A 23939-nucleotide genomic window follows, 5' to 3' on the forward strand; every position below is an offset into this window, starting at 1 on the left:
CCCTGTATGTATTTATGGACTGTTAAAACAAGGTAATCTGTATGAATAATACTCAGTTATCTTCTGTGGAGTAAGGTGATTTTATGGTAGGTCATAAAAGGAGCCTGTGGAGAGGCAGGAGTGCTCTGCCACTGCACCTGTGTTCCTGTGAGCCAGGTGAGTCTCTGCAGGCTGCTCATTAGGAGATGCTTTTTCTTAGAACTTCAGGTAAGTTGCGTAAGTTTTTTTCCTCCCTAGCAGATTAATTACCTGTGGGTGTTCTTTAAAGGAGTTTTTCAGTTTTAAATTGGGTTGCTTCTTTTCTTATGTATTTCTTCATTATTTGTGTGCTTACAAATTTCAGGAATACTGTAATGGTTAAGTCTTCTATATCATGCTTGCAGTGCACTGTTCTTTACTTATTCACTGTTGCTTATTTAAGTTTTTATCCAAAATTCCATCATCTGTTACTGTGAAAACCTTTGGGGGGAAATGATAGTAACTGTCACAATTCCCAGTTTAGAGTGGAGAAGGTGGAGTGAGAACAGTATTCCTATATTGATACCAGTAATGTGAAGAGCTCCTGAAAGTGCAAATGTAAATATTTGTATCTTCTAACTGTAGTTTTGAAAAACAGATTTATTCTTCCAGGCTGTAAATGATTCACCAAGATGTTTGCAAAAGCAACAAGGAATTTTGTAAGAGAAACGGACAGCGGAGGTGACTTGATCCCTGTTTCCCATTTGAACGCCTCAGACAAGCTGCAGCTTCTGAGCTTAGTTACAAAGAGGAAGAAATTCTGGTGCTGGCAGAAGCCCAAGTATCATTTCTTGGCAGTCTCGTTGAGTGATGTGCTTACTGAAGACAAACCTATAAAACCAGGTAAAGCTGTACTCAGGCAGCACTATTATTGCGCATGAAAAGAATACAAAGCCTAACTTTTTTCCTTGTTATTCCCAGTCCTGTTACTAGAGGGCTTCTTTGCTCTGAATTATTCTCTATCTTTAGAACTGAGATGTCTGGATCTTTTTCTCTCTTGGCTATTTGTTTAGCTAAGAACAGTACTATTAAATATTTAATTTTTAAAAAAATCTAGATGGGCTACTGCAACCAAGTGCTGCAGGTTGTCAAGCCATACAGTGTTGGTATTTGTAACAGTGCTCTCTGCAGCCTCAGGAATTCCCCTGGATTATTTTGGGAAGTTTCTGGTACACGATAATGGCGTGAAACTGTACTGTGCTCCAGGTGAAAAAGCACTGGACAAAGGCTGGTGATAGTAGTCCAGAGAATGCTTACAAGTTTTATTGTGGCTTCCTTTCTTCTTGTAGAGACTGTTAAAAATATTTGATCCTTGTACTTATTTCACCATCCAGCTGCACCAGACTCACCAGCTAGTAGGAGCAATGATCTGGAATCCCATATTTCTGGGCATGTCATGATTCTGAAGGTAGATAAACAACAAGTCCTTCAGCATAGATGTTAATTGTGACTAACGTGGAAAATTAGCTGATTCTGAGACTGCCCTTGATTTTTTTTTTTTTTTTTTGTCCTTTGATTTTGAGACTCAGATTTTGATTTAAGCCAATTCAGAATTTCCACTGATTTTCAGTGAGCTTTGGGACAGGCTTGTTATGAGATGTATGGAGATAATGGCAGAACATTAAGTCTGTTGCACAAGCAGGTATACTTCAGTTTTTCCTTGTAGCTGAAGTAAATTTGTCATGCTTCGTAAGTCTTTTTAGTGCTTTTTAGTGTTTGAGTTCAGTATTTGACTCCTCAGATGTTTTCCTAAAATGGCAGAACATAAAAGATAACTAATCAAAGATGAAAACACAGAGGAAGCCACTAGCATGATCTGGGACTGGAGCACCTTCCCTATGAGGACAGGCTGAGGGAGCTGGGCTTGTTCAGCCTGGAGAAAAGAAGGCTGCGGGGTGACCTCATTGCAGCCTTTCAGTACCTAAAGGGAGCCTACAAACAGGAGGGGAATCAACTCTTTGAAAGGGTTGATATGTGTAGGACGAGGAGAAATGGTTTTAAGTTGAGGGAGGGGAGATTTAGGTCAGACATCAGGGGGAAATTCTTTACCCAGAGAGTGGTGAGGTGCTGGAACAGGCTGCCCAGAGAGGTTGTGGATGCCCCGTCCTTGGAGGTGTTCAAGGCCAGGTTGGATGGGGCCCTGGGCAGCCTGATTTAGCATTAAACGTGGAGGTTGGTGGCCCTGCATGTGGCAGGGGGTTTGGAGATTCATGATCCTTGAGGTCCCTTCCAACCCTGGCCATTCTGTGATTCTGTGAAGCAGAAGTTGCAGAGCTGTGAACTTACCCGTTTATTTGCTCATTGCTGTTCTTGCCCTCACTGACATTAAATCTTTGTTTTCTCTAACTTTTTGTTTATCTGATGACTTCAGGACTGTTTTAGCACTTGTCTTAGTGGTAAGCGGTTACTTTTATTGTTTTCCTAGTAATTGTGGAATCTGACTTTGCAAAATATATGGGGAAATTTGAAGATGTTGTCCAAGGAAGTATTGAAACTTCATTTGGAAAGATCAGCCTGGGAGCCGGAGCAAAGGGCTGTGTGGAAAGCCAGTCCTCCTTTGGGAACCTGAGGAAACAAGAGGTTGACTTGCAGCAGCTTATGAAAGACGTCAAGGACAGGTATGTTTTAAATGTGGGCATTGCAATGACCAAGAAAGATGACTGAGATGAAAAAGATTAGATAAAATACTTGTGTCAGCTGTGATCACTGAACAGCTGAATCTGTAGCATTGGCATATTTCAAGAATTATTTTCATTGTAAACTCTCATTTGTAGGTGAAAAATGCAACACACTAATGAAAGTTTCCAGATTTTGAAATCTTGGTGGTCAGATCTTTCATTTTCATTTTATAAACATCTCTCTGCAGTTTCTCCTTGCATGTTGGCATAAATTACAAGGTGAAACAAGGGTGAAGTCCTCCCTGCTTCGTGGGACTGTATTGAAGGAGGAAAAAAGTGGTTTGACTCCAGGATGTTAGTGAGATAAATGGTGTGGAAACTGAATTCAGAACTGCCAGTATTCTTGTAAGGAAGCTTTAGAATTGTAATATGTTTTTGTAGAGAACTTTAAGAGGAAAAGTAGTAGGTGTGATCAATGTACATTCTAGTCATTGAACAAAACAGTTCAGAGAACTATTGATCACTGCTTTGCACTATAATAACAGAGGAAAAGAACAGATATTCCAAATGATAATTTTAATTTTAGAAAACACGCAACACTTCGTGTGCTCCTCTGGAATCTGATTGCCTTTGCAATAAGTCATGGGCAGAAGCCTACCTGGCAAGCAGCTGAGAAGCCAGAGGTTCTCTGCTCTGCGGTGGAGTTCTGCCTTAGGGGAGTTGAAGGTGGTTTGTTTGTTGCAACGTTGTACAGCACTGTCTGCAGGAGGTGGTGTAACACCTTTTTTTGATAGCCTTTGAAGATGTGGAGGATAACTTTTGACGTCAGCACAAAAGTTATTCCAAGCAGTGTAATTTTCTTTAGTACCTATGTTCTAGAAACATTCAATTTCCTGCTCTCACAGAAATGAGAGCCAGATATTCCTTCTCTCTTAAGCATTCCCAAGTCACCCAACTTGTTTTAAAAAGGCACCTTGCTATCTTTGTACAAAATGCCTTATTAAAAGCAAAAAACATCTGGGCTAAGTGTGTATAATGTACCAGGCCTGTAAAACTAGTATGCATCTATTACCAAAAAAATACCATCAGCCAGGACTTAGAATCTTGTTACTTGTTTGTGCAAGCACTTGGATGAGATCTGCAGTTTGTTTGTATGCTGGAGTTGGAAACTCATTGAGATGCTGACTTCTTACGAAGAAGGTGGGCACGTACACAATCCCACTGGGGTGCTTAGTGGCTGTGGCAGTGAAACAACCCAGTTCAGTGTGTGCACCTCTATACAAGGAGCAGTTCCTTAGTTCACACAGCGAGTTCTGTGCTCACAGCTTATTTTAAATTTACAATACCAATTGTATAATTGATATCCAGTAAGCCCAGCTTCTGCATAACATTTCCCACTGGAAATTGTGTCATTTCCTTACAAAAAACATATTCTATGATTTATGAGACATCCTGTCCGTGGCTTCTGGCTTTTGTCATCTCTGTGGATCATGCTGCAGAATTCAGTATTTGGGAATGGTGGTGCTTGGAAGCAAGTGATTTTTGGATGCAAAGCATTATGGTACTTATGTTTACCAGTCAGTCCTTTTGGGATGAGAGTCAGTTAAGTGTATGTTCTTGATTTCATCTAATGATGTATATTGCTTGTGCTTTTTAGAGCAATTATTATTTTCCTTATTATTTCTATAACCTAATTAAAATACAGTAGAAATTGTTGTTCTTGTGTTAGGTTACTTAAGTCAAGGTTGCATATAAATAGCAGAAAACATATTAAAAAATGTTAATGCTGATAAAGCTTCTCTACCAAGTCATGGGAGCCTTCAAAATTCTGAAAACTGAAGTGCTGAATGGCAGCAAATCAGTTTCTTGTTGCTTCTCAGGTGAACCCTATAAAGGAGAAACCTGCTGGTCTTTAATTAGATTCCAGATGCTGCATTGGCTCTCCTTTTCAGAGCGGGGCTGACAGCTGAAGGGTGTGGGATGAGATCCCACCTGATTTGCAAAGTGACATTCTGAATGCAGAATGCATGTATTAATGCAGTATGCAGTGCAGAAATAAAGGGTTCTATTAGGAATATGATCTTAATATATTTTGTAATGGATTATCCTTTCCATTTGTATTACCTTGTTGTCTCTAGTTCAAAGTACTGATACAGACTGAGTTTAGGGCAGTCTTGTGCATTTAACTTAGTGAGATTGCTGTGGATTTAAGAGTATATTTTATCTTCTTTAAGACTATCAGTACCTTCTTGCATAAGATCCTCACAGTGAGGCTGAAGAAGAATGGGTAAATGAGCAGGCTGGTTGAATAGTTGGTCCTGGAGGAGGGTGATCAGTGCTACAAGGACAGACAGTTTGCTGACAACACCCAGTTGTGAGGAGTGGCTGATAGAGCAGAGGGTTGTGATGCCATCTAGAAGGACCTTGACAAGATAGAGAAATGGGCTGACGGAAGCCACGTGAAGTTCAACAAGAAGTGCAAAGTTCTGTGCATGGGGGGGAGTAACCTTGTATGTACCAGTATGTGTTGGGGACTGTTAGGTCACACTTGAAGTATTGGATCCCATTCTTGTCTGCCCAGTAAAGAGAGATGTGGATGTATTGGAGAGAGTTCAACAAAGGGCCACAAAGATATTGAAGGGATGGAAGTGTGTCTCCTCTGAAAAAAGGCTGAGAGACCTGAGTCTGTTCATCCTGGAGACGGCTCACTTGAGGATGGATTCTCATCCATGTGAACAAATACTTGAAGGGAGAGTGTAAAGATGGAGCCAAGCTCCTTTCAGTGGTGACGGGTGACGGAGCACTGGAACAGGCTGCCCAGGGAGGTGGTGGAGTCTCCTTCTCTGGAGATGTTCAAGACCTGTCTGGATGCCTACCTGTGCTACCTGGTGTAGGGAACCTGCTTTGGCAGGGGGGTTGGACTCGATGATCTCAGGAGGTCCCTTCCAACCCCTACAGTTCTGTGATTCTGTGATTCTGTGCCCAGTGACAGGACAAGAGAGAGTGGGCATAAACTGTTGGAACAGAGGAGGCTCTGTTCGACTGTCAAGGCATGTGCTTTAACTGTGTGGGTGACAGAGCAGTGGGCAGTCTGCTCTAGCTGAGAATTCCATTCATTCATTTGCTTTTACCATCTCATGAAGTTGTGTTAGGTGATGGAGACAAGCTTTGGGAGGACGGTGTCAGAAGAGAAAGAAATAGAATGAGGTGGCAGCAAATGGCAGGCATTTGGTGCACATCAGATGCAGAAGGCTTTTTTTGCCATTCACACTTCTGTCATCTCCTGTGAATGATTCCTAACACTCATTAGCATGTTAGTAAAACAGGATAAATAGTATAAAGTATGGCGCAGTTGAAAATAAATGTTTTTGTACTATCACAGATTGCCTTTTAATTTGTACTTTCATTGATTCAATCGGTTGTTGTTCACACTGAGACAGAATGACCATACTGATCTGACTATGGTAAAAATTCAGCCCAGAGTCACGCTCTCACCCAATTTTCACTGACTTGACCTGTCCAGGCATTCTTGCAGTCTCATTCTGATGCACACCTTTTGTTATTTATTCATAACAACTCCTCGAGCATTTATAGTATGATGAGAGAGCCATGCATCAGTTTTCTTTAATGTGCTGCATCAGCTGTATGAAGTCACGGTTATGAGACAGTGTTGAATAAAATCAGTTGTGTGTCTGTTACATAAAACATAAGGAAGATGCTGAATAGAAATCATAGGAACTGTCACTTGTACTCTCTAAGGAATTCTTGGGTAACTTGTTCTGTAAGGTAATTGTCAGGTTATTCTGTAGGAAAAATTGTGAAATGCCATCAATAAGCTGACTACAGCAAATACTGGGTTCTGGTAGGAGTAAAAGTAGGTCAGAGAGGTGATGTCTGAAACAGATTAACAAAAGAAATACCTGTCTCTGCTTGGTGTTATGTGCAGAGTGAAGCGTTGGTGGATTTTACTCTCTGGCACTGATCTAAAGGTCTTTACCCAGAAAGGAACAAAGCGGAATAAGAGCTGACACTGCAACAAGCAGCAGTTGGGTGGAAGAAGTCAGACTGCTGATGGAAGTGAGGAAGACCAAACAAGTGGAGGAATTCTGGCAAAGCAGCTGAGAGATGTTTTGAAGGGAAAGCATCCATGTGGTGTGGGTGTCAAGGGAGAAGTGGTGTTTGGGCAAGGTGGTGAACACCTTACTTGGGGGATTTGTGGGATAGGTTACTGAGGAAACTAAATAGGTTTTGATGGAGAAACGGTTCTAGCAAACATTCTCTGTGCCTAGTCCAGTCTGAGATGCGTGCCCCGAGGGAAGAGTGAGGTCTCAGCTCTGAGTTTGAGAAGTGTGAGACTTAAGGTGGGAGAGCCTGCTGTGGTGCTAGGTGTTGTCTGCTTTCTCTTATTTCTGTTGGTTTCTGCTGTTCTCCTTTCCTGTTCCTTACTTGCAGCAGATTGCCTTTGTGACAGTTCTTTCTCTGCTCCTTTCCTCATCCAAGAAGGGAAAGAAAAAAAAAAACTGAAAAAAGCCTTTGCATTATAGGTTAGTGAAAATGTTAAATCCAATCAGATGTGAAGTGAGACCAGAACTTAAATTTTCTGCTCGTTTGATGGGCATAGTAAATCATTGACCTCAGGAAGGTTATTTGAGAAAAACAAATAATGAAACAAAAACCCCATAATCCTTATCTTTTGAATTGGTCTTTTTATACCTACTTACACTGTGTGTGTTGATAATAGGAAATCAGCATCTGATTTTATTGTAGTGTTTCCTTGTGTGTACCTTAGCTTAGCTTCTCACGAGAGGAATGAGTTCAGCAGCAGTACAAGTCACACAGGATTGCTATGCAATAGATGGTCAGAGAGATGGGAAGAATGATGCAGGGCAGGAATAAGAGCTCCAAAATGTGACCTGCAAAATAAAAGAAAGCAAGCACTTCCATGCACCTGCATGCCTGTGTTCTCAGGGACTTAGCCCACTCATCTTGCTCTTCTTGATATTCAGAGTATTATGCTAGCAAATGAGTTCAGCCCTTGCAAAAATATATTCAGGTGGAGCAGCCATTGCCCTGTGATACTTTCAGCCTTGCTTTTATGGTCAAACTTTAACCCTGGTGCAGTTTGCCCTCAGTGACTGTTTTCAATACCAATTTAGATAAGCCAGTTACTTGTTTACCTCATGTTGTCTCCAGTTTGAGTCACTGTCCTGTGCCTTCCTGTGAGGAGGACAGGGTGTTCTGCTTTTCCCCAGGCCATGCTGTGATACCCATGATGTGCCCTCACGTGTAACACCGGGGCCTGAGTGCATCTAGGGAAGAAAGCTTGGTGCCAGAAGTCATGGAAGGAGTTTTGAAAGAAAACGTGTGACTGTTTGTAAGGGTATTGTTTTAAAACACTCCATCCTGTATGCTCAAAATGCAATGGGAAGAGGCATTTCTGTCAGCTTTACAGCTGAACGCATCGCACTAAAGTCACTGGGACAGGAGACTGTGGCTTGTGGCACGCAATGCAGCTCCACGTGAGTGACCTGGAATCACCTCTGAGGCAGTGTCCCTGGAGGCGTGCTGCCCTGGGGACTGAAGCAGGCCTGTGCCCGATGCGGTTGCTGTGGCTCATCCAGCAGCAAATCAGAAACTTCTTCACTGACCCACGCTGTGAGTTGAGCCATCTCTTCTGAGGCACACACGTCACTGCTCTGCTGTTGGCTCTTCACTTGAACTTCAGAGCCAGGAGTGTGAGGAGGTCTGAGACAGATTTACCTCAGAAAGAATACTGAGGTAATAAATGGAAGAAAAAGTCTCCAAATTATTTTGGTCGTTCATTTGGTTATGATTAAATCAGGCTTGGATATGCCTCCTGGGTTCGTAGCATCATTAAGGTTGGAAAAGACCTGCAAGATAGTCTAATCCAACTGTCAACACATCCCCACCATGCCCACTGACCGTGTACCTCAGTACTCATCTTCACTGTTCTTGCACGCCTCCAGGGACGCTGACTCCACCACTTTCGTGGGCAGCCCATTCCAATGCCTCCCTGCTTTTTCATGCTCATTCAGAAACAGCAAACTTCTGTTTTATTTTCTGTCTTTGAATGTTTTGATTCTTTTGCTCCAGTATTTGGCTTATCATGCTCTAAAGCAGTAAAAAATACATCATATGAAAGCAAGTGAGAGATTGCCTTTGTACTTGTTTCTTCATTATATTTCTTCACCGCTGGCTTCTTAGGTCGTATATTAAAATTGCAAGCTCTCTCTACCTTAATTTATGTGTTCAGGATGCCTAGCACACCGCTTCAGAGTCATAAATAATTATTGTGAAGTATATGATAGGCTTGATGGAGTTCTGCGAGATACAGTGTAATTAATAGCTGCGCTTTGGCAGACGCTTCTAAGAATGGCAGTGTTTGTGATTGCGTGACAGTTCTTCCATTTCTCTTAATCCAAAGATTCATTGCATTCCAAGCATAAAGCATGACTTTTCACCAAAAGAAAGGAAGTTCTATTAATAATCTGAGGAATGTTTGGGGGTACTTTTCTAGTGGCTGCTGCATTGCTTCAGAGGTATTTTCTTTCCTGTGTTTAAACAATCAACTTTAAGGTTTCCAGACAGTTCATTCCAACTGATTGAACTTTCATATAAGCATGTAACTCTCCAAAGATCAAAAATTGCCTCAGGCTATTTTTAATTTAATAAAGAGCCAAGCTGACTTCAGGCTTTTATGGACCACGTAAATCCCAAACTCCAGAATGTAATAAATCTAAAACTTTTTAATTAAAAGTGGAGATATCTTGGTTTAAATAAAGTGGAGTCTTTCTGTCATATTTTTGGGGAATTGCCATGTAGCCTCATGAATAGCCACTTCAGTAAAATAGAGAAAAAAAAGACTTCAGCAAGGGATAGCAATCTTCTGACCTTCCAGATGTCTTGCTGGAGTTCTCTGCTCGTAGAAAATACTTCATCTCATGTGAGGACCTTTCTGGTGGGTATTTTGCAAAAGTATAACATAATGGACATATCTTAATCAGATTATTGCTTAGAAGGTAGCCAGATGACATTTTTCTTTGGAGGAGGAAGTCAGGAATTCAAATGTATATTAGGGCTTGCTGCACAGTACTGACATTTACAGCCTTGCTGCTACAAATAACAAAAGAGGACATAATTATTTTGTGCAGACTGCTCAAACAGAAACCATTGTTATTTTTTCATAAAAGCTTCTTGAAACAAAGGAACATGTTTTCTCCATTCTGGTATTTGTTGTTAATAGTGTCTTTTTTTGTTTCAGAATGATAAATTTGAATAGTAGTTTACTGCAACAAGTAATAGAACGAAAGCGTGAAGTACTGTGCATCTTGAGGGAGAAGATAATAACAACACAAAGGTGTACAATATCTGAACATGTCCAGACCGAAGAAAAAGTCAGCGGTCTGCTGGGATGCAGTACGAAGATAGTGCAGGTAAAATGTATCAAATCTGTAAGGAATAGAACGTTTGTCTCATTAAATCTGCAGATTATCTGAGTTGCAATTGATTTCTCTGTGCCAAATAAATTTCAGAGTATTTTTCTGTAACGTTTTAAACTCTGTCAGTGGCAAGAACTCATTACATTACTTAGCTGTGAAACTTTACAAATGTAAAATGTATTCCTCATTGCCTCACTGGCAAAAAATGTCATCTCTTAGTGTGGAAATGGCATTTCCATCAATGTTACAACTTTATGATTTCTCTGTAGAATCCTGTCTACAGCAAAATGTAAACCAACAATTCAGTGAAAGTTGAAGAGCAGAAAGCATTACTGAAGCAAATTCATTTGAACAGCAAAGGAATGATATATCAGAAATGCTTGCAGTGTTAGCAAGTTTAATAATATTTCTTGGGAAACTACTGTATTTTTGATCATGGGAGTAGAGATTAATTGCATAGCGAGGACATTGTGAATTGAGAAGAAATTGCCAAAGTCATAAGATATGACAAATCACTTCTATGTACAGAGTCTTGAGTGGCAGACACTTGGGAAATGCATTTCAGAAACTCTGTACAAGTGCCATCTTCCTGCACCACTTACCAGTTGGCCAAAGGGATATCAGGATAGGAGAGGGTAGGACAGGACACCAAAGAGAATGCCAGTTTTGGTGACAGAGCTTCACATGGCAAAAGCTGCACCCAGGACTTAACTTTGAACAGAATGGCAAAGTTTGAGACCTGCACTTGGCACTTTGGTGCTCCTACCTTGCTGCTCATTTTGTTTTTGTTTTTTTTTTTTTCAGATGTCAGACATGTGCTGTGGGTTAGACATCATGAAGCATGTCCTTTCTCTGTTTTTTTTCTGTACTCATTTTTGTGTTTAAGCTGCACAACAGCTGAATGAAATAACCAATTAATGTTTTTTAGGTTTCAGTGAGTGACAGTGGAAGTATGATGAAGGATTCCAGCGTGATTCTCGAGATTCCTCCTGCAACCACTATTGCCTATGGTGTAATTGAACTGTTTATAAAGTGTGATGGGCAGTTTGGTAAGTAAAAGCTTGTTTTCTGTGATGCACCATTGAGTTGTGGGAAAAAAAACTGTTGAGCAGTGGTTTTTGCATTCCCCTGTAATCAAAGGTGATGATATTATATAGTTTCCACTGCCGTGGTAGTTACTTCCACTTTGAAATGCAACACTTCTGATCTGCTAATGCTCTTTTGTTTGTTTACCTAAATTACAAGCTCATTAAGTAACTTAGGTTTCAGGGAACCACAGGCAGTGCAACCCCAATGTAGGGCCAGCTTTAAAGGATCCAAGTTCAGTATTAGATCAGATTGTTTGTGTCCTTGTCTATTTGAGTTTGGAATATCTCCAGGGAGAGATTCTATAGCCCCTCTGGGTGGCCTCTTCTCATATCTGACCACCATCAGGATGAGCTTCCTATTTCCCCTTAATATCTAACAAGAATTTGTTGAATTTCTCTCTCTTGCATCTTTGTCCTGTCATCATATGGAATAGTTGGTCTTTGTTTGCTGTAGGTAGCAGAAAGGTCATCCCTTATCTGTATTTTCTTGAGGCTGAACAAATCCAGTCTCTCAGCCTCTTATCCATGATGTTCTCCAGCTCCCAGCAGTCTTGGTGGCATTGCTGCACTTAATCATAGAATCATAGAATGGCCTGGGTTGAGAAGGACCACAACGATCATGCTGTGTGCAGGGTTGCTGGCTACTAGACCAGGCTGCCCAGAGCCACATCCAGCCTGGCTTTGAATGCCTTCAGGGGTGGGGCATCTACAACCTAATATACTTACTTCTGTATACATACAAATGTCTTTCCTGTAGTGGACACAGCACTCTAAATGAAGTTGCTCAAATGCCAAATGAAGAGTCACTTTGATCAGTCCTCTAGCTACACTCTTGCTAGTGCAGCCCAGAAGCAAGGAACCTCAAGAGCTGCAAAGGCACTGGAAATCCTTCCAGGTTTGATCTAAACGTAGAGTCAACCAGGAATGTGTAGACAGCAGTCATACTAACAGAAGAATTGCTCATAAAATCTACTACTAGAATTCAGACTTTTTTTTGTCTAGTTGACACTTTTGTATATAGATTGTTCACTGAATAGTTGCAGAAATTTTCTTGCTATCTCTTTTGGTTATGCGTTCCTTATTTTAAGTGTATTTTTTAATTGGTTTGGTGAGTAGATGAGGTGGTAACTCTGCTCTGTGGTATCAGCTGGATTTTTCTTTCTTGCCTGTCCTCAATTAAACTCTCTGACTTAAAGGAGGTTTCAGGGGATGTTATGCAGAAAGGAGAGGAGTCGGGCGGGCTGAGTAGGACTGGAAGTTAGACAGTGGTGGTGTAGAAAGAAACATGAGGTACACTTGTGAGATTTGAATCTAGGGTGCGCTTTATTTGGATAAGAAATGCACGTAATAGTCTCCATCATTCTCCTTCAGATGAATTCCGATATTAAGAAAGCAAGTAGGTTCAGGAATATGTGTAAGTACCACATAACTGTAAAAAAAAATGTGGAATTGCTCTGCCGTACAGTGAACACAGAGATACACTAGAGGGCATTGACTTCATGGTCATAACAGAACTCTAATTCACTGAAATCAGGTGCAATTACACTCTTGGCTGGGTAAGGAGCTGGCTGGAGGGCCGGGCGCAGAGAGTGGTGGTGAATGGAGTCAAATCCAGCTGGCGACCGGTCGTGAGTGGTGTTCCGCAGGGGTCGGTGCTGGGGCCTGTCCTCTTCAATATCTTTATAGATGACCTCGATGAGGGCATCGAGTGCACCCTCAGTAAATTCGCAGATGACACCAAATTGGCTGGAAGCGTGGATCTGCCTGGGGGTAGCGACGCCCTACAGAGGGATCTGGACAGGCTGGAGAGCTGGGCTGGAGCCAATGGGATGAGTTTCAACAAGGCCAAATGCCGGGTCCTGCACTTCGGCCACAACAACCCCAGGCGACGCTACAGGCTTGGGGCGGTGTGGCTGGAGGACTGCGTAGAGGAAATGGACCTGGGGGTATTGATTGATGCTTGGCTGAACATGAGCCGACAGTGTGCCCAGGTGGCCAAGAAGGCCAATGGCATCCTGGCTTGCATCAGAAACAGTGTTGCAAGCAGGAGCAGAGAGGTGATTGTTCCCCTATATTCAGCACTCGTCAGGCCGCACCTCGAGTACTGTGTCCAGTTTTGGGCCCCTCACTGCAAGAAAGATATTGAGGCCCTGGAGCGTGTTCAAAGAAGGGCAACGAAGCTGGTGAGGGGTCTGGAGCACAGGCCATATGAGGAGAGGCTGAAGGAGCTGGGAATGTTCAGCCTGGAGAAGAGGAGGCTCAGGGGAGACCTTATTGCTCTCTATAACTTCCTGAAGGGAGGTTGTAGTGAGCTGGGGGTCGGCCTCTTCTCTCGTGTCATTAGTGATAGGACCAGGGGGAATGGTTTCAAGCTACGCCAGGGGAAATTCAGGCTGGACATGAGGAAGTATTACTTTTCAGAAAGGGTGGTCAGGCACTGGAATGGACTGCCCAGGGAGGTGGTGGAATCACCGACCCTGGGGGTGTTCAAGGAAAGACTGGATGTTGCGTTGAGGGACATGGTTTAGTAGGAGCTATTGGGAATAGGTGAACGGTTGGACTGGGTGATCTTCTAGGTCTTTTCCAACCTTAGTGATTCTATGATTCTATGATTCTATGATTCAATTAAAGCTATTGTATGATAGCGTGGATGTATAGCTGATAGCTGATATACAACCATGAAGTTATAGCTGATAGCCTGCTTACATGATTTCAAGATGGAAAATCTTATCTTTCTAGCTGATAATTAATATGTGAGTGTTGTTAATGATCTGTAATTCTCTGCTTTTTTTTCTTCTGTTTTTTTTTTTTCCATTTTGTCTCACATTGAGCGTTATATCTCAAGCTTCAGAAGCATCACAGCTTGTTTCATGTTTTCTCTCAAACAATGTCCATCTTACTTTTTTCAGTTAGTACTGTGTCATTGAAAAGGTTAAGTGGAGGAACTGACATCAGAAGTGGGGGTTTCTAGCAAGAGTAAGTATGGTGGAGCTCAGCCTTCAGCTTCTTAATGTCTGAGCAGTGGTCAGTGTCTGTTTATGAAGATAATAATTGTCTTTGAAGTTAAGGCTAGGGACTGATGCGGTCCTTTCTCATGGGATTGGAAGTGGCCAATAGCAGGTGTAACATAATGGGGTTTTCTTCACAGCTAGTTGTGGAATAAGGTGCACCTATCCTTGTTCCTTTTTCTTTGCCACTGACAGACAGTGTTGGAGTTATTTGCTACGGAAGACTGGTGTGTAAACTTTCTTAAAAATGCCCTAGCTAATGTGACAGGACGTTTTTGAGCATAAAAAGAAAAAGGAAAAAAATAAGTCTGATCCCTTTCCAATTTCTTTACTACAATGTTTTCCTACACTCATTCCATGTGCATTTGATTTCTGCAGGCTAATTTTCTCCTTGAGCTAATAGCTGTTTCCATTAAATGCTGCTCAGTTCTCTCTCTCTTCGTTTTACCACAAGCCCTCTTGTTCTCCCTTCTCAAAACAGGCTGTGGCACCTGGCTGGCAAGCATTTTTCTCTTCATTGCTGTTTATTTGTGATGTTCTTATGACATGCCTGGGAATTAAACTGTCCTAATCTTTACAGCATCTCAGTGCATCATCAGTGCATCATTTTTATTGGTCATCTTTGTATTTCTTACATTTTTTGGTGATGTTTTTGCCAAGATCTAACTGCCAGTGGAGATTTGTCAGCGAGGTCTGCGATAGAATCCAACAGAAAAAAATATCACAGTATTAGATGTATTCTTTCTTTCATGTCTTTTTCCTTCTCTGATAGAATTTATAGGTTATAAAATTAATTAACAGTCTTGTTAATACAAAGCAAAACAGTTCTGTTACAAGATTTTACAGCAGATGTGCACTTTGCATGATACTGTGTGTTATTTCCTTTACTGTCTTCCTCTTTTTTCAGTGCAGGTAGTTTATTAGCCCTATCTCCTCCTTCAGGGTTCATGTGAAAGCCTTATCATCATCAATGAAAGTTACACGAGCATGTTGGCCTTGTGATGCCTTTGCCACCATCCTGAGTCTTGTTGCTTTGGGAAGTTCTTTAATTTGGGTTAATCACTTTCTGCTCCTCTGTAGCTTGCTCTTCTCTGTGAAGGGTTATGCAGGCATAAAGGTCTCTTTCATTTTCCGCAGCAGAGATTTCTTTGTCTGCTCTCCCTTTGAAAAAGCTTTTTGCTGATGGAGTGCTCTCCATGCTTTCTCATCTGCTTTCAATGTCCTTAATTTGGTGAGACAGGCTGATACAACTGTGGGAAGGTTATATTTAGGTTCTGTGCCCGGTACATGTGAGCATGTGCTTGATTAGTTATGTTTTTCCCTTTGCTGTCAGGTACTACTTCAAAATTGACTTTCTCTTGCTAACCTACCTGTGTTCTCCTTAGGCCTGCTTTGGAGTGCCAGGGCTATGGTTTAAAATCTTACATTTAACCCTCTAAAAAAAATTATAAAATAATGCATAGAGCTTTGATTGTGTCATGCCCCAAAGACTCAAAGAGTCTGACACGTGAGCACAGAATTTACGTGATACTGTAAATTTCTCAGCAAAACTTCTACAAAGGCTCCTTCCTTTCAGGAAGTGCTGTGCTGCCCACAGCTTCACAAAGCTGGGGCAGTGAGGAGCAGTCTAGTAGTAAGAGATAGGCAGTCTTGCTTGGGTGAGGTAGAGCAGTGCTTGGAATCCCAAGAGAATGTTATGAAGATGCATCAGAAAGGGGAATAGACCAAGAGTATGTTATTTTCTCCATCTTCTTGCAAAAGCGACAGTGTATTGAAGGGTTAGTGAGCGTGGCTAGAAGTCCTTCAGAGACCCAGAAGAGCCAGTGAATATTCACCTGCCTGGAGATCTCAAGTGTGGATCTGTATCTTGACTCAGAAGGAGGTGTCTATCAATGCCAGACCAGAAGAAGTTCTGCAAGGGATGCTCTGAGAGCTTGTTTTAAATCCCAGGAAGTGCTTTCATGTGCCTCCATTGTGAGTGGATTCTGTAGATGGTATTCTAGTGCATCTCTTATTGACAGAAATCACAAACAATTCCTATCTGCATCTCTTGCACGCAGCACTTGGGTTCACAGTGTCTATGAGAAGTTATCATGTTACTTGCTGGCTCCAGTACTTTAATTCATGGGAACTGATGTTGCATTTTGTGGCTGACGGCTGCAGCACAGGGCCTTTGCTGGTGCATTAGGGCTGCAGTAATTGCACGCAGCAAGCAACCACTGGCATTATTTCCATTTAGAAGAGATGATGTGTGGAGAAATTGTGTGAGAACACTTGATGATGTAAGCTAGCATCTCGTTCAGTTATTGCTTGTGTGTTTTGTGACATTTTTTTAAATTGTATTTCTGATTTCAGAATTCTGTCTGCTGGATGAACAGCAAGGAGGTTTTGAAAGAGAAAGCTCAGAGGGTTCGACGTCACCCCACTCAGTGCTGTTCAGAGACGCTTCGTTCCTGTATCACCCAGATGCTGTTGATAATGGGATGCACTCTGGGGCTGACAGCCCCATTCCCAGCCACGCTTCTTTAAGTGTGTTGAAAGAAGGTATTACCAGAATATAATTATATTATTATATAATATAATTATATAATTATATTATATATATATTATTAATATTAATAATAATATTTATTATTAATAATAATAAATATTATTATTAATATATTAATATAATTATATATTAATGTATTATTATTATTAATATATATTATTATTAATAATATATAATATAATAATAATAATAATAATAATATATTATATTATATATATAATATAATTATATAATTATTTTATATATATATATATTATAATAATATAATATTATATTACTTATATTATATAAATATACCAGAAATAATCCGGTAGGATAGTACGTAAGAAATGATGTTAGAAGAACAAAAAGACTAACTTCTGTAATGGGGACATGCAGGGAACTGGTCCCTGGCAACAAACTGAATCCCTTTGCCATAAAACCCTAATATCTTGAGATTGTATTTATGCCAGTTCTGTTATATTGTGCATAACCTCTATGAAATCAGTGATAATTTGTGCTTTCATACAGAAAAGTTCACTGAAAATATTTGTTCATGATCTGGAAAAAACTCTGATTATTCCTCAATTAAAGTCTCAAAAATTACCAAGGCATCCACTCCTTCTCCTTTAGTTATTCTCTTTCCAGGACCTAAAGGGAGCCTACAAACAGGAGGGGAGCCATCTCTTTGAAAGGGTAGATAACAGCAGGACAAGGGGAAATGGTTTTAAGCTGAGGGGGGGAAGATTTGGGTTGGATCTCAGGGGGAAGTTCTTTACTATGAGAGTGGTGAGGTGCTGGAACAGGCTGCCCAGAGAGGTTGTGGATGCCCCGTCCCTGGAGGTGTTCAAGGCCAGGTTGGATGGGGCCCTGGGCAGCCTGGTCTAGTATTAAACGTGGAGGTTGGTGGCCCTGCCTGTGGCAGGGGTTTGGAGATTCATGATCCTTGAGGTCCCTTCCAACCCTGGCAATCTGTGATTCTGTGATTATTTTCTGACAAGCTTGAAAGGAATGTTTCATAACAATTAAGGCTGGTGAAATTAAAATATGCTACAAGTGGAAGTTTGTGAATGGATGTAATGTGCCAGGCACAACGTGCTTTTTGTAGGGGTGCAGGAGGGGTGAGATTAGCACAGGAATGGAAAAAGAGGTAACAAATCAAGGCCTCTGAACACACTTTGCTTTTCATCAGTTCTGGGTTGAGCTCTTACAGCTGTTTCTGGTGCTGAGCATTCCTTTTGTTATCTCTGAATTTCACCCGTTGTTCATGACTTTTCTACAGACTGACTTCTACCAAAATGGATGTCTGTTGTCCTGACAGTTCTCTTATTACTTACTATTGAGTTGTCATAAAGGAATAACTATCTCTGTGTGTTTTGGAAAAAAAAAAATTGTGAAAAAATAGTATGCCACTGTTGCAGTTTGTTTTAGCTTAACATATCTTCTTGCCTTTCTTTGAAGACTTGGAGACTTTAATTAATTAACGTGAATTAGGTAAAAAATGGAGAAGAAAATATTTCTACCAGCGCAATTTAAAGCAGGTTTCTTACGCTGTTATTTGGATGGACAGTTAGGTCCAAGTACATCGTATTGCATCAGATGCAAAACAAATCTGCCTGTGGGTGAGCTGTTTTGTTGTCTCTTTTTTTAATAAAGAAATTTTCAGATATAAAAGGCATCTTACTGGAGAGACATCAAGCAAAGTCTCTTTGCTTCTTTAAACAAGGTTAAGAATGCTTTCACATTCCAAAAAATATGGGCATGAAAGAGCACATTCCAGTCTTCCAGTTGACACTGTTGACTTGAAAACTTCTTTTGTTTTACCTAAGTGGTTAATTTTGATACTATCGTATGATATTTTGTTGTAGAGTTGTAACTGAATGGTGGAAAAGAAAAGCACTGAACTCTCTTGCATTTCTGTTTATGAACTGTAATGAATTCAGTATTTCAATCAAGAAAATATTTTTGTCATGAAGTGTAACTGGTCATTCTGGGAACTGAAGGTGTGTAATGCTTGGATCCCTCTGTTGAAATAGAAGGATGCTTACAATTGAGCATCACAACAGAAGCCTCCAGTTCTGTGTGTGGACTCAGAGCATTGACTGGTAATTGGCATTAACCCGTAGTTCAAAAAGTGAGGTTATGAGCAGAGCACTGCATCCTGCCTTAGAATGGACATTGTCTGGAGATGAACATCCAGGCTGTACACTTAATGTATGGTTAATTCAGTTAATACTAAAATACTGACTTCCAAAATACAGAACATATGGAATGTTAATCCTTAGCAGCAGTATTTTTTTCCTCAGAATTTTTGTGGCCATTCTGTTGGCTGATTAGGGAAATATATTCCAGTGTGTTCCAGCCTTTCATTATAACTTGCACTGATTGAAATCAGGGTGGCAAGATGCGGTGATAAACTAGCTTATGAAATGCATAGCAAAAACATTAACTGTTTTTACTGGCACTGGTGTAGCAGTACTTAGTTTTATTTTTTACTGCTTTTTTGGGAAAGGTCTGTCACAGCTGAAGGCTCAGTTCCAACCCTTTGTGAAGCTGCCAGAAGACAAGCAAAGAGCTTTATATAAAAGTCTGTGCGAACTCCTGCTGCATGAAGAAACATTAACTGCCCTGGAAGATGTGGTAAGATAAAGAAACTTTTCCTTGCTTCCTAAAAGTAATTTCAGAACAGAGCGAGCGTTATCTTGCACTCAAACTTTTCTCTTTTCATGGAATCATAGAATGGCCTGAAAAGGACCACAATGCTCATCCAGTTTCAAACCCCTGTTATGTGCAGGGTCACCAACCACCAGACCAGGCTGCCCAGAGCCACATCTAGCCTGGCCTTGAATGCCTCCAGGGATGGGGCATCCACAGCCTCCTTGGGCAACCTGTTCCAGTGCATCACCACCCTCTGTGTCAAAAACTTCCTCCTAATATCTAACCTAAACCTCCCCTGTCTCGGTTTAAAACCATTTCCCCTTGTCCTATCACTATCTGCCCTTGTAAACAGTCATTCTCCCTCCTGTTTGTACTCTTCTTTCAAATTTGTAAGGCCATAATGAGGTCTCCCTGGAGCTTCTCAAGAAGTTGTGTTTTTTTCTTTGGCTTGCAGTTAGATGCTCTGTGCGCAGGAGACAAGCCAGACCTGAAGGAGTTAAAACCTGCACAGCAGCAGGACCTGGCTGACTTCCTCCAGCTGGTGGGGTGCAGTGTACAGGATGAGCTATTGTTGCAGAATTATCAGCTTCAAGATGAAGAACTGCTCTCAGCTGTTCACCTCCTCATCAGTGCTATCTCTGGTATGTTGTGAATGAAGAAGAGAGCCTTTTTGTTCCATCCCTTCTAGAAAGTCCCTCTGCACAAAATGTGGCTCTTTTCGAGCAGTTGATGAGCTTAGCAAATGTAATTGGTTCTGTTCTTTTTCTGGGATCTGTATGATGCCAGGCATTCCTAGCTGTGAATTAAATTCAGCCCTTGATCTCTGGCAGATTTTACTTGTAAAATACACATTCCCTTAAGATTACTCTAGTTTCTGCTGAATGTGGGCATTTCCCATTTGAGAAGCTAATTTCTGTTCTTGCTGCATGCCAGAGTTCTTCCTGCCCAAATGCTGAGAATTACAAATGAGGTGGTGTCTTCTCTGTAACAGTTGAGGGCCAAACTATATTTAGCAAAAATGAATTTAACATGGAGAAACTGCAATTAAGAGTTATTCTGCAGCCACTGAAAAAGGAGATTAAATATAAATGCCAACTAGGTGGTGAGGATGGCATTTATTTGACACCAGTGTTAATTACAGGTCACCTGCAGAATCCAAGATAGATTCTTTCCTGGCTTTTTCTCCTCTCTGTCAAACATAAAGGCTTACCTGACATTAAGGTTAACAAAGGAATCCAGTGCAATATGAGCTAGAATTGGTACAGTGCAGCATTTCTAGATGTGACGCCGTGCAGCAGAGTATCAGTTTGCATCCATATATGAATGATACACAGATAGGAAAGCTTAACTAATTTGTAGATAGGGAAAAGAGATAGAAAACAGCCACTGGTGTGGTAATGCTTGTCAGATGCTATTAACAGCAGAGTGCAGCTAATTGAGCATGCTGAATTATCACCTGGCTTTGGACATGACGTCTGCTTCTCGTGTCCAGGCATAACTGCAGCTGGATTAAGATCCAAAGCTGTTTTATGCCTGTTGCTTCTCTTACGGATTTCAGTTACGAAGTTGAAGGGCACCACAGGGACCATTCAGTCCATCTCCCCAGGGCAGAATAAGCTACGCCATTCCTCTCAAACCGTGTTTTGGCTGAGGTCAGCATCTACAACAGGTTTTGAGAACAGAGGTTCTTGTTTCATTCAGAGCCTAAATCATATGCCTGCCTGCAGGCTCCCAGAAACACTGGGGAAATACCTGGGGAGAGGAAGAAAATGCCAGGGAGGAGATCCTTCCCACCACTACCTTTCTGTCAAGGGCAGGGTTTGCTTCCACCCACTGCCCACCCCCCCCTTTGATTCTGCAGTCTAGGAAGCAAACCAGAAAGGTCTGGATCAGCCTCTTCCCTGTGTCCAGCAGAGCACTTTGTCACAGCTCTCCTTGGTGTAGAATCTCTTTGTTCCTGTTTCCCAGGGCTCTGTACCTGCGTGGGCCTCAGAAATGCAGCCTGTTGTTGCTGCTCAGCAGGAGAGCCCAATAGCAGAGCTCCAGCAGCCAGCCTTGTACACTGCTCACTGGAAACAATCTTTCCTTATTAATGTCTCCTTCACAGAGCTGTCTGATTACACTCTTGTCCTGCTGCGTGCCTGCTCTGATCTACAGGTTGTTCCGGCATTGTGTTGCTTGGTGAGTAATCAAAGCGTGCCCGTGTAGCATGCGGGCACCAGCAGCAGTAATGGCTGCGTTCCCTGGCTCACTGTGTTCCCACCCAAGAAAGCAGATGTCAGGCTCCAGTGTGAATTTCAGCTTGAAGCATTGCTTAGACAGGGTCAGAGCCTGACAGTGGCAAACAGTGTGGGTGATTTACTGCAGATGGGTACCTCACTTCTGAAGCATTTCTGTATTTTGGTGGCTCTGTGAGCTGAGAGCAAAAAAAAAATAGTAATTTTAACTTGAGTTTTAATTTACTAGTAGTCTCCACAGCCCATTTAAAAATCTCACTAGTGATAATCACCTGCCCTTGGGGAACAGAAACTCCGCTTTGATACCAGTGTTGCTTGGGCCTTGGCAGATTCTGAAGTTTGAAATCTCAGAGGCCATTCATTAAAACTATTTAAAGAAGGCACAGGGTTGACATTTGCTCTGAATTTCTTAAGGTCAGTGACAAAAATTACAGTAGAACCCTTTAGATGTGTAGAGAGAAGATGAATGCTGGAGTTTTTCAGAGTAAGAGGGATAAATGTAATCTGTAGAGCAGCTCTTTGCCATAGTAAGTCAAAATTGTCTTTCTAGGCGGTAGTGAGTCACCTACTTCATCATGGTTGGAATCTGGAGGATTATTTGGGAATCCCTTAAAACTGCTTCAGGTTTTGGTGTCTGCATCAGGACACTTAAATTGTTGGCATTTGGGTTTCCTTGGTACTGTAAATCCCAGGTCTGTCCTGGGGGTGCTGGTATCCCCAGCATCACGAGGGTGAAGCAGGGCGTGGGTGGTACCAGGCTGGGGGCCATCATAAATCAATGGAGTATTTGAAACATGACTGTGGGAGGTGAGCTTTGGTTGGGGATGAGTACGTTGTACTTGTCAAGGCTGATGGAACAGGGAATCTTTCCCTTTTACGCTGCCTTGTAAGCTCTCCAGTGGCTTTGTAAGAAAGAACTAAGCTGTGTGACACCAAACAGCACTGCTTGAAAGGCCTTTTTAATGTCTTTGTTTCTCTTTTTCTCTCTCATAAATACAGCCTTACATCGCTTCAGCTGATGGCACCTTGGCACTGAGCAGTCCTTTGGTGGCAACTCTCACTGACAGAGGAAGATTTGATGTCGTGCAAAGGCTTTTTGCTTCAACGAACATTAATTTGGAGAAGACAGAGTCTTCTGTAAAAGCTGTAACTATGAGAGAACCCAGATTCTTCCCACTTGTTCTTTATGTTGCGCTTTGCGGGCTTCACAGTTTGAGTGGGGCTGTAGAGGAGCTTTTCTGAGCACTTACTGCCCTCCCTGTTCTTCCTTGTGTAGCTTTGCAGTGTAGCGCTGATGTTTGTGAGCATGTGAGAGCCCTGGGGTTGAGTTCTCAGAGCACTGAAGCCAGGTGGCACAGGGCAGCACAGGCAAGGAGTGAGCGCACTGCTGCTCTGCAGCTCCACTAAGGTTTGTCTGCAGTGGAAAATACATAAATAAGTAAATAAGGGATGCAGGGGAAGAAGGAAAAAAAAGATGAGCCTGGAAGAGAAATTGAACATAGCTGTTCTGATAGTTGTCAGAACTGCAGAGCAGTGGAAGCCTGATTGCTTGCATTAATATGCGTGGGAGAAAACTGCAAAGTACAAACTGCTTTTTGTAAGCAAGCGAGCAAAAAGGCTGTGGAAATGTAGCATTGTGCAATGCAGTACGTGCTTTGCTCACTCAAGACCTGACGTGCAGAATACCTTCACTCTGGAGGACATGAAGTGGAGGGCACTTCATTAGGTTTTTTCTTCATTAAGTGTAGTTTGGTTTTATGGATGTGAGCTGCACACTGCAGGAAATAATGAACTCTTTTTTTTTTTTTTTTTTCCAAAACTGAGACCACCTTAGGGATTTCTACCTCTTTTCCAATAAGTTTTTACTAAGCTTAGCAAGTTTCAGCTGCTTACATTGTATTTTGAACTTTCTCTTTGAGATACGGTGATGCCTTCTGGTATGTGCATAGCAGAAGTCCTTGCTGCACTCCACAAAGCAATCGTTTTACCCATGTGACGCTTTCAGTGTTTTGCTTGTGTCTTTCACTAACAGCAGAGCTTTATAGCACAGTTAATGTAAAGCACTTCGTGCTTTGAACTGTTCTGCCTTTTTTTGATCATAATTTTCTGTGATCATGGAAATGGGACAGAAGTGCAGGAGAGATCACTGTAAATGCAGGAAGCTGTTCTAATGAAGCAGGCTCTTGGTGCTTTTAGCCAGCACTGAGGGATGGTTGACAGTTAGGCACCTGGAAGGAGAGGTGCTCAGACTGAGGTGGTGGTGTTTCAGTGTCTTGTTTGTAATGTGAGTGTGAAGTGAAGCTGATGGTTTTGGCCCAACGC

General features: G+C 41.7%; 1 protein-coding gene across 1 annotated transcript; it reads left to right on the plus strand.

The window, feature by feature from the left end:
* Nucleotides 1-650: 650 nt before the first annotated feature.
* GSDME (gasdermin E) lies at nt 651-22859 on the plus strand (the record flags this gene model as incomplete). Its single annotated transcript, XM_079538722.1, has 9 exons — nt 651-861; nt 2444-2636; nt 9919-10090; nt 11025-11145; nt 16548-16736; nt 19235-19362; nt 19835-20021; nt 21488-21561; nt 22617-22859. The coding sequence occupies 9 exons, from the start codon at nt 651-653 to the stop codon at nt 22857-22859; spliced, it is 1518 nt and encodes a 505-aa protein (XP_079394848.1).
* Between the last annotated feature and the right edge of the window lie 1080 nt (nt 22860-23939).

This window comes from Tetrao urogallus (genome assembly GCF_951394365.1).
Source record: "Tetrao urogallus genome assembly, chromosome: 7".
NCBI classification, from domain to species: domain Eukaryota; kingdom Metazoa; phylum Chordata; class Aves; order Galliformes; family Phasianidae; genus Tetrao; species Tetrao urogallus.